Source organism: Saccopteryx bilineata, chromosome 8 (genome assembly GCF_036850765.1).
Source record: "Saccopteryx bilineata isolate mSacBil1 chromosome 8, mSacBil1_pri_phased_curated, whole genome shotgun sequence".
Lineage (NCBI taxonomy): Eukaryota > Metazoa > Chordata > Mammalia > Chiroptera > Emballonuridae > Saccopteryx > Saccopteryx bilineata.
The window spans coordinates 58,404,315-58,420,411 of NC_089497.1; the positions used below are offsets into that span (position 1 = coordinate 58,404,315).

The following is a 16,097-nucleotide window of genomic DNA, read 5'->3' on the forward strand; positions in this document are numbered from 1 at the left end:
CAATAACAATAGAGCCATCACGTGGCACCTGACACAGATGTCTCTTGAAAAAATGAGTGAGGAAATGGATGAGTGGACCAGATGTGACAGGAACATGGGTGATGCTTGTTGAATACATGAAGGACCAAATGCTGAGTCAGTGTGCTGTTCAAACAGCAAGTAAGGTCCATAGTCCCATCACTGGTATTCTTTTTTTTTTTTAAATTTTAATGGGGTGACATTGATAAATCAGGGTACATATGTTCAGAGAAAACAGCTCTAGGTTCTTTTGCCATTTGCTTATGCTGCATTCCCATCAACCAAAGTCCAATTGTCTTTCGTCACCTTCTAACTGGTTTTCTTTGTGCCCCTCCCCTTCCCCATCCCCCTCCCTCTCCTCCTCCCTGCCTTAACCCCCACACTCTTGTCTATGTCTCTGAGTCTCATTTTTATGTCCCATCTATGTATGGAATCATATAGTTCTTAGTTTTTTCTGATTTACTTATTTTGCTCAGTATAATGTTATCAAGGTTCATCCATATTGTTGTAAATGATCCGATGTCATCATTTCTTATGGCTGAGTAGTATTCCATAGTATATATGTACCAAAGCTTTTTAATCCATTTGTCCTCTGATGGACATTTGGGCTGTTTCCAGATCTTTGCTATTGTGAACAATGCTGCCATAAACATGGGGGTGCATTTCTTCTTTTCATAACAGTGCTATGGTGTTCTTGGGGTATATTCCTAACAGTGGGATAGCTGGGTCAAAAAGCAGTTCGATTTTTAATTTTTTGAGGAATCTCCATACTGTTTTCCACAGTGGCTACACCAGTCTGCATTCCCACCAGCAGTACAGGAGGGTTCCCTTTTCTCCACATCCTCGCCAGCACTTGTTCTGTGTTGTTTTGTTGATGAGCGCCATTCTGACTGGTGTGAGGTGATATCTTATTGTGGTTTTAATTTGCATTTCTCTAATGATTAGTGATGTTGAGCATTTTTTCATATGCCTATTGGCCATCTGTGTGTCCTCTTTGGAGAAGTGTCTATTCATTTCTTTTGCCCATTTTTGGATTGGATTGTTTGTCTTCCTGGTATTAAGTTTTACAAGTTCTTTATAAATTTTGGTTATTAACCCCTTATCAGACACATTGTCAAATATATTCTCCGATTGTGTAGTTTATCTTTTTATTCTGTACCTATTGTCTTTAGCTGTGCAGAAGCTTTTTAGTATGATATAGTCCCATTTGTTTATCCTGTCTTTTATTTCACTTGCCTGTGGAGACAAATCGGCAAATATATTGCTGCGAGAAATGTCGGAGAGCTTACTGCCTATGTTTTCTTCTAAGATGCTTATAGTTTCACGGCTTACATTTAAGTCTTTTATCCATTTTGAGTTTATTTTTGTGAATGGTGTAAGTTGGTGGTCTAGTTTCATTTTTTTGCAGGTAGCTGTCCAATTTTCCCAATACCATTTGTTGAAGCGGCTGTCTTGACTCCAATGTATGCTCTTACCTCCTTGGTCAAATATCAGTTGTCTGTAAGAGTTTGGGTTTATTTCTGGGTTCTCAGTTCTGTTCCATTGATCTATATGCCTGTTCTTATGCCAGTACCAGGCTGTTTTGAGTACAGTGGCCTTGTAGTATAACTTGTCATTGGGAAGTGTGGTACCTCCCACTTTATTCTTCCTCTTCAAGATTGCTGAGGCTATTCGTGTCCTCTTTTGGTTCCATATAAAGTTTTGGAATATGTGTTCTATATCTTTGAAGTAAGTCATTGATATTTAATTGGTATTGCATTGAATTTATAAATTGCTTTGGTTAATATAGACTTTTTAATGATGTTTATTCTTCCTAACCATGAGCATGGTATATGCTTCCACTTGTTTGTATCTTTCCTGATTTCTTTTATCAATGTTTTATAATTATCCGAGTACAAATTTTTAATCTCCCTGGTTTAATTTATTCCTAGGTACTTTATTTTTTTGGTTGCAATGGTAAAGGGGATTGCTTCCTTAATTTGTCTTTCTGACAGTTCATTGTTAGTGTATAAAAATGCCTCTGATTTCTGAGTATTAATTTTATATCCTGCCACCTTGCTGAATTCATTTATCAGGTCCAGTAGTTTTTTGTGTTTTTTTTTTTTTTTGAGAAACAAAACCCAAGTTTATTTGTTCATTTCTTGCATTTGAAGTACTTCTCGATGACATCCTTTGCCTGAGATTCTTTGCCATAGTCCTTAACTACCACACAACTGCAGCCAACCACTTTGCGGGGTTTTCCCTCTCGGTCAATTTTAAAGAGGCCTACCCACTCCCCTAGCTTCTTCTTGTCGTCAACCTTAATTAGGTTGATCTGGTGTTCAGCACAAAGGGCCTCCACCAACTTGACATACATAGGCTCATCACAGTTGGATGCAAGTACACAAAGGTGGGCTTGGCGCTTGTCTAAGGCTTTGGCAGCTTCACGAATTCCGTGGGCTAGGCCATCGTGGATGAGAGCAGTCTTCAGCACCTCTTGTAAAGCAGTATAAACGACCATTACACCTCCAGCAGCAATGCCTTCCTCGGCTATGGTGGTGGGTTATGGGTGGAGCCGAATCTTGAAAGCACCCAAGCCTCCACCTCCGCGCAGCTCCGTGGCGGCAGGGAAAGAGCTCCAGTAGTTTTTTGACTGAGACTTTAGGGTTTTCTATATACAATATCATATCACCTGCAAATAATGATAGTTTTACTTCTTCTTTTCCAATTTGGATGCCTTTTATTTCTTTTTCTTGTCTGATTGCTGTGGCTAGGACTTCCAGAACTATGTTGAATAAGAGTGGTGAAAGGGGGCACCCCTGCCTTGTTCCTGATCTTAAGGGGATTGCTTTTAATTTTTGCCCATTGAGTATGATGTTGGCTGTGGGTTTGTCATATATAGCCTTTATCATGTTGAGGTATGTTCCCTGTATTCCCACTTTGCTGAGAATTTTGATCATGAGTGCGTGCTGGATTTTATCAAATACTTTTTCTGCATCTACTGAAATTATCATGTGGTTTTTCTCCTTCCTTTTGTTTATGTGATGAATCACATTGATTGATTTGCGAATATTGTACCAGCCTCACCTCCCAAGAATAAATCCCACTTGATCATGGTGTATGATTTTTTTCATATATTGCTGGATCCGGTTTGCTAATATTTTGTTGAGGATTTTAGCATCTAAATTCATCAGGGATATTGGCCTATAATTTTCTTTCTTTGTGTTGTCTTTGCCTGGCTTTGGAATCAGAATTATGCTCACCTCATAAAAGGAGCTTGGAAGTCTTCCTTCCTCTTGAATTTTTTGAAATAGCTTGAGAAGGATAGGAGTTAGTTCTTCTTTGAATATTTGGTAGAATTCACTTGTGAAGACATCAAGCCCAGGACTTTTCTTTTTTGGGAGTTTTTTGATAACTGTTTCAATCTCATATGTTGTAATTGGTCTGTTTAGGTTTTCTGATTCTTCCAGATTAATTTTTGGAAGATTATGTGTCTCAAGAAATTTGTCCACTTCATCTAGGTTGTCTAGTTTTTTGGCGTACAGTTCTTCATAGTATTTTCTTACAATATTTTGTATTTCTATTGTGTCAGTTGTTATTTCTCCACTCTCGTTTCTAATTTTATTTATTTGAGTCCTCTCTCTTTTTTTCTTGGTGAGTCTGGTTAAAGGTTCATCGATCTTGTTTACTTTTTCAAAGAACCAGCTTCTGGTTTCATTGATCCTCTGTATTGTTTCTTTAGCCTCTATGTCATTTATTTTTGCTCTGATCTTTTTTTTTTTATCATTTAAAAAAATTTTTATTTTATTTATTCATTTTTAGAGAGGAGAGAGACAGAGAGACAGAGAGGGAGAGAAAGAAGAGAGGGACAGAGAGAAGGGGGGAGGAGCTGGGAGCATCAACTCCCATATGTGCCTTGACCAGGCAAGCCCAGGGTTTCGAACTGGCGACGTCAGCATTTCCAGGTTCACACTTTATCCACTGCGCCACCACAGGTCAGGCCTTCTGCTCTGATCTTTATTATTTCCTTCTTTCTACTAGCTCTAGGCTTTACTTGCTGTTCTTTTCCTAGTTCTTTTATGTAGGGTCAAGTTGTTTATTTGAGTTCTTTCTAGCTTCTTGAGGTATGCCTGTAATGCCATGAACTTCCCTCTCAAGACTGCTTTTGCTGTGTCCCATAAAATTTGAGTTGATGTATGCTCATTATCGTTCATTTCTAGGATTTTTAAAATTTCTTCTTTGATCTCATTGTTTACCCATTCGTTATTTAATAATGTGCTATTTAGTTTCCAAGTGTTTGAGTATTTTTCAGTCTTTCTGTTGTGGTTGATTTCTAGTTTTATGCCATTGTGATCAGAGAAAGTGCTTGATATGATTTCAATCTTCTTAAATTTGTTGAGATTGCTTTTGTGCCCTAACATGTGGTCTATTCTAGAGAATGTACCATGAGCACTTGAAAAGAATGTATATTCTGCTGCGTTAGGGTGAAAGGTTCTGAAGATATCTATTAAATCGAGTTGATCTAGTATGTCCTTTAAGTCTGCTGTTTCTTTGTTAATTTTCTTTCTTGAGGATCTATCGAGTGATGTTAGTGGAGTATTGAAATCCCCTACTATTATAGTATTGCTGTTGATCTCGCCCTTTAAATCCATCAAAGTCTGCTTTATATATTTAGGTGCTCCTATATTAGGTGCATAGATATTTATAATGGTTATATCTTCCTGTTGTATTGCTCCCTTTATCATTATGTAGTGACCTTCTTTATCTCTTACTATAGCCTTTGTTTTATTTTATTTATTTATTTTTTTTTGCATTTTTCTGAAGCTGGAAACAGGGAGAGACAGTCAGACAGACTCCCGCATGCGCCCGACCGGGATCCACCCGGCACACCCACCATGGGGCGACGCTCTGCCCACCAGGGGCGATGCTCTGCCCATCCTGGGTGTCGCCATGTTGCGACCAGAGCCACTCTAGCGCCTGAGGCAGAGGCCACAGAGCCATCCCCAGTGCCCGGGCCATCTTTGCTCCAATGGAGCCTTGGCTGCGGGAGGGGAAGAGAGAGACAGAGAGGAAGGCGCGGCGGAGGGGTGGAGAAGCAAATGTGTGCTTCTCCTGTGTGCCCTGGCCGGGAATCGAACCCGGGTCCTCCGCACACTAGGCCGACGCTCTACCGCTGAGCCAACCGGCCAGGGCCTAGCCTTTGTTTTAAAGTCCATTTTGTCTGATATAAGTATTGCTACCCCAGCTTTTTTTTCATTTCCATTTGCATGAAATCCTTTTTTCCATCCATTTATCTTCAGTCTATGTGCATCTTTTGTTTTAAGGTGTGTCTCTTGTAGACAGCATAGATATGGGTCCTGTTTTCTTATCCACGCAGCTACCCTATGTCTTTTAAGCTGATCATTTAATCCATTTACATTTAAGGTTATTATTGATATGTAATTTCTTAGTACCATTTTATTCTTTAAAATTATATTCCTCTTTTGCTATATTCTTTTTTTTTTTCTTTGATCTGTTTACAACAGGCCCCTTAGCATTTCTTGCAGCCTTGATTTGGTTGTAGTGAATTCCTTGAGGGTTTTTTTTGTCTAGAAAGCTTTTTATTTCTCCTTCAATTTTAAATGATAGCCTTGTTGGATAAAGTACTCTTGGTTGTAGGCTCTTGTTCTGCATTACTTTGAATATTTCTTGCCATTCCCTTCTGGCCTCAAGTATTTCTGTTGAGAAGTTGGAAGTCATCCTTATGGGGGCTCCTTTGTAGGTGATAGTCTTTTTTTCTCTAGGAACTTGTAATGTTTTGTCTTTATCACTTAGCTTTGGTATTTTAATTATGATGTGTCTTGGTGTTGATTTCTTTGGATTTCTCTTTAATGGAGTTCTCTGTGCTTCCTGAACATGTGAGATGTTTTCCTGCCTTAATTGAGGGAAGTTTTCAGCTATGATATGCTTGAACAAAGTCTCTATCCCTTGTTCCTTCTCTTCTTCTTCAGGAACCCCTATGATGCGGATGTTATTTCTCTTCATGTTGTCACAGAGCTCTCTTAGAGTTTCCTCAGACTTTTTGAGTCTCTTCTTTTTTCTGCTCTGTTTCCATGCCTTTATTTATCATGTCCTCTAACTCGCTGATTCGATTCTCAGCTTCATCCATCCTGCTTTTAATTCCTTCCATTGTGTTCTTCAATTCTGATATTGTATTTGTCATTTCTGACTGATTCTTTTTTATTATTTCAATGTCCGTTTTTATTTTTATATCTGCTATCTTTTTATTTAGGTGTTCATAATGACCATCTATTGTTGTTCTAATATCTTTGAGCATCCTAATAATCATTATTTTAAACTCTGCATCCTGTAATTTGGTTATATCTGACTCATTCATTTCCTTTTCTGGGGGTTTCTCTTGATTCATTTGTGTTGCATTTCTCTGCCTTCTCATCTTCTCTGTGTAAAAGAAGGTTTTGTCCACTGGTGTCCACTGGGTATGGCCTCTGTTCCCTAGGTATGGTCTGTCTGCAGGCCCGCCTCCCCCTCTGCTGTTGCTGCGTAGGGCGTTTGGGTATGGGCGTTGCCGGTGCTTTCCCACTGGCACTGTTGCTATGGTTTCCGCCTTTCCTTCACGGAGTGGCTGTGATCACATGCTCAGGTGTATAAGCCTTGATGGCCTTAGCCTTCACCCCGTCCCCACGGGTGGCATTATGCTCGGCCCTGAGGTCAGTGGCAGCACCTTTGCTCAGTTGCGGGTCTCCGCCTGTTTCCGGCCTTCTGCTTTGCCCTTGCAGGAGGAGCCCGCTGGTGGGAGGGCTTCAAGCCTTGGCTCCACAGGCCAGGCGGGACTGCGTGCCCGCACTCAGTAGCAGGACTCACCTATTCTGGACTTTTGGCTCCACCCCCGCGGGAGGAGTCGGCTCCCAAGTCAGGCCACAAGCCTGGGTTCCACAGGCGGGGCAGGGCTGTGCTCCTGTGCCCTTGCTCAAGGGCAGGTCTCCACTCCTTCCGGGGTTCCCGCCCTTCTCCCGCAGGCTGGATTACAGACGTCTAGCAGCTGGGCTTGACCACTTTTGCACGCCCCCTCCTCCCTAGCCGGGCAAGAGGGAGCTCACACCTGGGCCCAGTGGTGGCCAGCAGGCTTCCGCCCTTACCGACAGAACCACGCTTCCGCGTCCCGCCTCCGCCCGCCCTCCAGCGAGCCCTCAGCCATGTGGGTGCGGGCACTGCAGCTCAGACCCTAACACTCACTACTGTAGACCCAAAAGCTCCCTCCTTCTAAGTGACTCTGCTCTGAGTGCCGCGGAAGAGCTTGTTTGGCTGGTGTCCTGCTTCCCTTTGCTGGTATTGCTGTTTCTGGGGGAAATATTCACTTCAGATTTGGGGAGTGACTCATCCCACGGGTTAGGGTGGCTGTCTCCCAAAATGTTTCTCCCTGTGCTTCCTAGATTACACTCTCTTCCTGCTACTCCGGTCCTCTCCTCTCTCCCCATTCCCTGGAGTCCCGGGTGAGTGGTTGTGAGAGAAGTGTTCTGCGTGGTCCCTTTAAGAAGAATCCTGGGTCTGAGAGATCAGTCTCTTTCTCAAAAACAGTATCCTGTCTTGTTTCCAGCTAAATACTGTCCATACGCCTCTTCAAGGCTCTGGGGCTGCAGGCTGGGGCTTTGTTTCTGGGACTCAGGACCCTCCCCTCTCTGCTAAACTCACTTCCCACCACAGGAATCTCTCCTGGCTGCCGTTCGCTCTGGGAAGCTGGGCAGCCCTCTCCATGTTTCCACTTTTCCTTCCAGTCATGGTGTATGGCCAGTGGCCAGGGCCACCATCAAGCAGCCCGGCCCATGCAGGTTCGCATTGGATTTGGACAGTCGGTAAAGAAACAACGGAGCCAAAAACTGTTGGGCCATCATCTTTAATCCTAGCTTGCACCCTGAGGGCAAGTAAAAACACACACTGGGCTCCAAAACCCACTCACATTCAGTGCTCACAAAGCTACTGACTTCTCCGAGTTTCCTAGAATCAAAGGTTTCTAGCTCACCAGACTTATTCACCTCTGTTCCCATCTCCTTCCTTCTCCCTGCACAAACTCTGCACAAACTGGCTTCTCACTCAACACTCCGCCATCATGGCTGCTTCTCCTGGCCTCCTCCATGTGGCCTCCTTCTGCTGTCTGCTCTGCTCTCTCCTCTAATGATAATCTCAGGAACCAAGAGAGCAAGCTCCTGTTCTGCCCCCATTTTATAGTGTAGAAATCAAAACCTTTAATCCAATATACAAAATAGGGAAGTCTCTAATACAAAGTCATTTATCTGAGTCATGATGGGATTGTACCACCCCACATCAAAAAGGATGGGAAAGGCTTAGTCCTAAAACCAAGCCCCAGGCTACAAGGATTCTGCCTGCCCACAGCCCCCCCCCCCAACACACATTAATATCACCTGGGTGACGGGTCTCTATGTGGGCAGCGCCATCTTTAACAAAGTGAGCATAATGTATTTTATCTGCCCAACACTCAGTATGGCTTCTTCAGTGTTCCTTGGTTGAAGAGTCCTCTTAGTTTAGTCCGAAGTTGGTTTTTCCAGATGATAGTTCTTAAAATTAGTTTGTAATCCACTTTGGTTCTGGGAGGTGGGAGTTGGTACGTCCGCCTACTCCAGCACCATCTTGTCTTCCCCCCATCACTGGTATTCTTGTAGAAATTGCTTTCACGGTTTAAAAAATTTTTATTTTGAAATTAAATTTAATGGTGAAACATTCATTGATCAATAAGAGTACGGAAGTTTCAGATGAATATCTCTATAGCATTTGAACTGTTGACTGTATTATGTGTCCATCACCCAAAGACAGATCATTTTCTGTCACCATATATTTGTCCCTCTTTACTCCCTCTTTCTCCCCCGGGTAACCACTTCACTTTTATCTATGTCCATGAGTCTCAGTTTTACACATTTTTAAAAACAATCTATGAGAAACATTGTTATTCTCAATTTTTATTGTGCTCATCATATGTATGAACTACAGGATTAGGTTCTTTGAGGAATTATGAGGAAGAAGAAAGAATAGCTCCTGCTTTCAAGGAGATGATAATGTGAGGAAAATAGGGCAAATGAAATTCGGTAAAGACACAGATGCCAACACGCCAAGTCTGTTTGGAGATGTCCTCTGGATGAGCAACTGTGATGCTTGGCTGTGGGAGCTTGTTATGCTGGTGGCCGAGGCCAGGCAGGTTCACACTGGATTCAGGTGGACAGTAGAGAAATTGCAGAACTGGAAAGCATTGGGCCATTCCTGTTTAATAGTCTCACAATGGCAGACAAGCACACAGGCAGAGGAAACCGCTTCTCTGGCAAACGAAAAGCAAAATGGCCCCTCACAGTGGCGGGCAGTCAATCCACAATCTGCCCTGAGGGCAAACACCCATAGTCTTACGTAGATTATATACACACATGGTGTGGCCATGTGCTCTGTTTTCTTTTTCTCTTGGCTCCTGCACTAATCAGGCAAAGTATAAGCCCGCAAGCCTAACGCAGCTGTTTTCCCAACAGAACTGTAAACTTCACTGTGTAGCCCACGTCTCCTCAGTTTACTATTCTGCCTTCAGAACTCTAAGAATAGTGTGTGCGCCATATTTCTGCCTTTCCTTTGATAGGTGTTTTGGAAGGGTGTTGGGATTCGCTGTGCAGATATAGTCTCCAGAACATATGTACTTAGGATGGATCTGGCTCTGCAACAGAAAACTTACTCAGCGAGCATTGGCCAGGGGCCTGGCTGAGCAGTGGGAAGAAGCAGACCCCGTCTTCGGGAAGCCTGTGGCCTTTTGGTGGGACCGCCTCCTCAGACTGCGCCACTGGGAGGTAGGCCTGGGCAGGCACTCCAGCCGAGGCACAGCAAAGGGCGATGGCCTGGGAGGACTGTGCTGGTTTGCATTACTATCACTTGTTTTTTTTTTGCCAAATAAACACTGTATAGAGAGAACCTCATTTATAATCTAGGCAGCAGAAACAACTGATCTATAAGCATCTTCCTGGGGAAAAAACCAAAATGGCATAGTTGAATCACAGGGGCATATGTACAGGAGGGATTTTCTCTGACACACAGTGTGTGGAAAGGATTGAGCTAAGCATGACCGGCTCCACGTGAGGGGAATTTCAATGTAGCTCCATGGCCACCTTGGGTACACGTTCCAGCCACGTGACTGCACTTCTGCAGGAGATTAAGTGAAATGGATATGCAGTCCCCAGGCCCTCTGCTTCAGGTTGGCAGCAGAATTGGTTACTGCAGAAATATCAAGCTTTTAAACTGGACTTGAGTTGGAAATAAACATTACCTCTTACTCCTATGTTGGGTGACTTCTTTAAATGAGCCATTGACTATTGATCATAAGGGACCCCTGTGATCTTCTGTTTGGGAGTGGCAGAATCAACACCCAACCCAAAGGATCCCACAGGAAAACCTGACCCACGGACCGAGCCTTCCCAGGTGTCTCCATATTTGAGATCTTTCTATCACTATTTGTAAAAGAGGAAGCTTATTTAGAAGCCAGAACTGCTTATGTATGAGATAATTCACCCGGACATTTGCTGCATCCCTGTCTCTGTAGACCAGCACTCATTATGAGGCTAGCTGGTCTTGATGGACTTTCAGAAATGGGAAGTCATAGAGATGTTTGTGGGCCTCATTGCTGTCAGTCAGTGTGGAGCGCATTTGGCTGCTTCTCTGGTTCCACTTGATCTGCTTAGCCCTGTATGGAAACAATGTCTCCCTTAATAAAATCAGGCCCAGTATCTGCCCTGAGCATAAGCAAGGGAAACCCTTTCCCTAACTGCTTAGGGCCATCTTATCTCGATTGAGTCAAGAATCATGAACTTGGGACTGTAAAGAAGGCACTATAATTCTAGTGCTCTACTTGGCTCTCTTGTGAACGAGATTTTCATGTTCATCAAAATGTAATTGCAGTTTGTTAGTGTTCAGCTTTTCAAGAGCCTAGAAGACAGTGTCTAAGCATAAAGATAAATCATTATTTAGAAGGAATAACTAAAGCAGAGGACAGGCACCCCCATTTCCTCTGCCTGTTCCTTCCTGCCATGCAGGAAGAGTGCGACGTGATCTTGGTCTTCTAGGCTTAGTCGTTACTCACACCTCACATCTTTTCAGCTGCTGTCAAGGGTTAAAGGTATCATACAGATGATCCGGCAATACATTTTTGTATAAAAGGAGTAGAGAGAGAATCTGAGGCCTTATTGGTGCAGAGGAGATTGAAATGGCCTGCCAGAACCTGGGAGAGATTTGTGGATGAAATAAAATACCTGATTCAATATAATTTGCTACAGCCACCTGCATAGACCAGACCAGAGGAGCCCAGTTCCCAATCCACACATCATATCACATTCAAGATAGATGGATGTGGGTGGTGGTTCTATGAAAAACTGTAAAATGAAAGAACATCCAGTTAAGCTCTCAGGAGGAGAAGGATGACCCAGTGAATGTAACATGTTGTAATAGGCAGAAGAAGAGGCCATCTGTGATTCAGAAGCTCAGGATGCAGCCTGTAACATTTCAAGTAAATGCCTCCAGGGGAAAATACAAGATTTCAAAGATTTAAAAATGGATTGTGAGAGAGAAGGAAGGAAAGCAATTGATTGAAAACTTATCTATGTCCTGCCTTGGTTCTTGACTGCTGAGTCTGATGCTTTTATTTTGCATGAATATGAGCCCACAGTTGCCATATTTTTTCCCCAAGAAAAGACAGAAATCTCTATTGTTAATATAAAAGCTCCTGATTTTTAAATATTGACAATTAAGCCAACAATTTGCTGGCCAAACAAAACACAATGGTGTGCCACTTTCAGCCTCAGAACTGCCAGGTTGAGATTTCAGGTTCAAAAGTTTGTTGAGGCAGAAAATAAACCAAAGGTTTCTGCCAGTCAGCCTCTTGTCCTTGGAGGCTGATGGTGACAGTTTTTGGATGTTCAAACTTTGTTTTTCTCAAATGTTTTTGTTTATTAATTGCAATAATTGATTTTTATTGATAACTTAAAATTTCATCAACTGTTTTTCTGAATAACCTCAGACTTACCTAATAACAAGATGTTAAGGTCAAACATAATTCTTATCCAGAAATGTCATTTTGGGAGAAAATAAAAAAATCTCAGACTTACCATTTATCAGAGGTGGTGACTACTTTAACTTAAATGTATCTAAGAACATTATCTATCTATCTATCTATCTATCTATCTATCTATCTATCTATCTATCTATCTTATTCCGTGCCAGGAAGGGAGACAGAGACAGATTTCTGAATACGTCCCAACCGGGATCCATCCGGCAAGCCCACTAGGGGGCAATGCTCTCCCTATCTGGGGCATTGCTCTGTTGCTCAGCAACCAAGCTCTTAGCACCTGAGGCAGAGACCATGGAGCCATTTTCAGTGGGCAGGACCAACTTGCTCCAATCAAGCCATGGCTGTGGGAGGGGAAGAGAGAGAGAGAGAAGCGAGAGGGGGAGGAAGGGTAAAGAAGCAGATGGGTGCTTCTCTTGTGTGCCCTAACTGGGAATCAAACCCAGGACATCCACATGCTGGGCCAACCTCTACCACTGAGCAAACTGGCCAGGGCCAAGAAGATCTTTAAACTACTCACAGTGTCTGAAGATGCTTTGGAGAGATTGAAGGTCTAGATGGGGAGGGAAGGAGAGAGAGAAACCAAAGGGAAGAGGAGAGGAGAAGGGGGAGGCCTGGAAGAGATATGGCAATTGTATGTTAACAGCTTCTCACTTCACCATCCTGTCTGTCCAGTGCTACCACATAAACAAGACTGGGCCATATTGGACCCACGGAGACACCAGCGTGCACACAGACACCGGCCCCTAAACCTTGCTGTCTGCTCAGGCCTGGTTCGATGACATCGTTAATGACGTGTAATGGCCTCTCTGATGGCCCATCTCTCCCTGGTCTTAAAGTCACAAATACTTGTATTTCTCCTGGATAATTAATGGGTTTTTCCTTCTGTACAACTAACTAAATGTCCTTGTTTTTGTTCAGGTAACCAATAGGCAACTTAGGGCCAAACATGTGGTACACCTGGATCAAGTTTCTGGCTCTTTATAGGATGCATTTTGCTATCTTTTTAGCTATGATAAATTACTTTTGGAACAAAATATGGCATAAAATTTGAAGGAAAGGAGAAAAGGAGGGAAAGAAGATGTACAGTCTGAATTAGATCCTACCACTTAAGACTTCATTTTCTAGACCTGCCCACCATTAGTAATCAAATATAAACATCATCAGAAATAGTCCCAAGAGGATGTACAGTATGGGTGGGATGACCATTTAATTTGACTATTAATTTATTGTTTAAATTAGAACACTTTTGAGCAAGAAGGGGGATGCTATTGATAATCACACGAGACAACAAGTGTAAACCAGGACTGTCCTAGGCCACCCAGGAGCAGGGAAGGATGGAGCAGACGATTAGCAGGAGAAGGCCGCTGTGGAAGCCTAAGGTATTTAGGGTCAGAAACACTGATGAGGTGGACACTATTTGGCTCTGCCATCTGCTAGAACTAGGAGGGGAGTGTTGGGTTATTGTTGGGCTGGAATTTGGCCTTTGACCGGATTTTCAAGGTGAGTAAAGTGTCCTGTTTCTATAAATGCGCCTCACAAGCTTGCTCTGCACATCTCCTGGTAGTCCGTGTTAGCTCATGAGCTGTAATTTGGCCCTGGAGTGAATAGGATTAGGCTTTCTCTGTTGCGTGGTGCTAACACTACTACATAGAGACTGTAATTTGCTAATTTTGAGAACTAACAACTGGGATTTGGCTATAATTCCATGCAGAAGGAATCAAAGGAAAGAAGTGGAGGTAAAGTAGTCGCCTTTCAAAAGTGTAAATGCTTTGTTTTCACCATTGATTCTTGGCTGGTCTTGAAAATTCCCAAGAGTTGTTTCTGGTGCACATTAGCCTTGCTTGAGTATTTCACCAGTACTGCGCCCCTCAGCCCGCAACCAGGAGAGGCTGGCTCGCGTGCTTTTGTGCACTCCAGAGGGCCTGTAGTTACCCTGCAGGGAGGGCTTTCCTTCCTGGATGAAGGTGGAAAATATTGCCCCATGTCTCCTGGATGGGCTTGTACTATGTCTGGAGCAGAAGCTGGGAGGGGTCCTTGTCTGGGAGAAACCAGCAGGGGCTGTAGGTGAAGGCAGCATAGCCCAGCACAGCCCAATTCTGGGAGGGGAACAGATTGGAAACCCAGACCCCCCCCCCCCCCCATGGATGCCACCCCTGTGGCCTGGCCCTGGAATTAACCAAGATAAAGAGGACCCTAGGAAATTAACCCAAGCTGGGCCTCAGCCCTGGATGCATTTTTAAGAAGTGGCCCTTATCCTTTTTTTGTTTGTTTGTTTGTTTTTTGTATTTTTCCGAAGCTGGAAATGGGGAGGCAGTCAGACAGACTCCCACATGTGCCCAACCAGGATCCACCCGGATGCCCACCAGGGGGCGATACTCTGCCCCTCTGGGGCGTCGCTCTGCTGCAATCAGAGCCATTCTAGCACCTGAGGCAGAGGCCACAGAGCCATCTGCAGTGCCCGGGCCATCTTTGCTCCAATGGAGCCTTGGCTGCGGAGGGGAAGAGAGAGACAGAGAGGAAGGAGAGGGGGAGGGGTGGAGAAGCAGATGGGCACTTCTCCTGTGTGCCCTGGCTGGGAATCAAACCTGGGACTCCTGCACACCAGGCCGACGCTCTACCACTGAGCCAACCGGCCAGGGCCGCCCTTGTCCTTTTATCTCAGCACTTCTGAGATTAATCAAGCTGTGTTGGCGACTTTAGCAGCTCGGCTGTTCATACTTTCACAGGTATTTGTTGGGTCTCTCCTCTGCACCGGGCTCACTCATCAGGCCACAGGCCAAGCCCTCATGAGCACAGCAGTCTGGAGGCTCCGTCCCACCTGCAGCTGAGGGTCTAAGCACCCTATAGAAGAATCTGTGGCCACATTCCCATAACTAGTGGTACCTTCAGACCTTGCTTCTTTCCCACTACTCATTCTGATGCTGGGGGCCCTGCTTCCCTCTCCACGACTTTACACCATTTTCTGAACCTTAGAAGCCATTGCCTTACCAGCAACTTGAGTGTGTGCTACGAGCTTCCCATTGCAGCGTCACTGCTCCTGCCGACGGTTATGACAGTGCTGCAGTCCCTGAGGCCTGAACGGTGCTCAACTGATTGCAGATTGATTTTACATTGGCTCCTCATACTAATTCAGCCAAGTAGGAAGGCAGGTAGTTTTATCCTTTTTTTGCAGAAAGAGACTGAGTTTTGGGTAGGTGAGATTGTCCAGGGTCACTTAGTCAAGTGGTCAGGACTAGAACTCGGGTCCCTGGCCTCAGTGCCCAGCCTGTCTTCTATGCACTTGAAGTCCCAGGTGACAATTCCTAGACCCTGGCCTCGATTTTCTAATTATAAAAGCAGATCTGAAGCGGTTTTGCGGCCTTGTACCCAACCACTTCATAGCGTGGGTCACCGGCTCCCTTTCTAGGGGAGATTTATAGCATATGCCTACTTGCATGCTAAAGACAGTTACAGCCTTTTAAAAATTAAAGCATTTAAGAACACTTACATTCTTATTTTAGCATGAGAGCACCATACAAACTGCCCTTCCACCTCCATCCATAGTCATATTTGGCAAAAGGCTGGATTTCTGCTCCAACCCGTGTGAGTGCCTCCAGCAACATGGATGTTACCACTTTTCCTCACAGCACAGTGACATTCCTGCTGATGCTGTGATGAGTGTGTAGTTAGACAGTTGTGGCTGGCTGCTTCAGGCTGTTTCTTGGAGGTTTTGATCACTGAGGAACGTTAGTGCTATAGGTTTTAGTGTGAATTCTACCCAGTCAGGCCATTCACAGCTTTTACACCAGAGAGGGCATGTTTTTACAGGTACCAGGGCAGTGGTCCCCAACCTTTTTTGGGCCACGGACCGGTTTAATGTCAGAAAATATTTTCACGGACCGGCCTTTAGGGTGGGACGGATAAATGTATCACGTGACCGAGACAAGCGTCAAGAGTGAGTCTTAGACGGATGTAACAGAGGGAATCTGGTCATTTTTTAAACATAAAACATCATTCAGAC

At 44.0% G+C, this 16,097-nt stretch overlaps 2 protein-coding genes across 2 annotated transcripts in view; one reads left to right on the forward strand and one right to left on the reverse strand.

Moving 5' to 3' along the window:
- Positions 1-16,097, forward strand: part of XXYLT1 (xyloside xylosyltransferase 1) — a 206,788-nt gene that overhangs the window by 126,636 nt on the left and 64,055 nt on the right. The window lies entirely within an intron of this gene.
- On the reverse strand, positions 2,103-2,560 carry LOC136311973 (small ribosomal subunit protein eS12-like; the record flags this gene model as incomplete). The annotated part of the gene is made up of 1 exon (XM_066241345.1): positions 2,103-2,560. A coding segment is annotated over one exon (408 nt), but the record flags the coding sequence as incomplete, so codon positions are not given.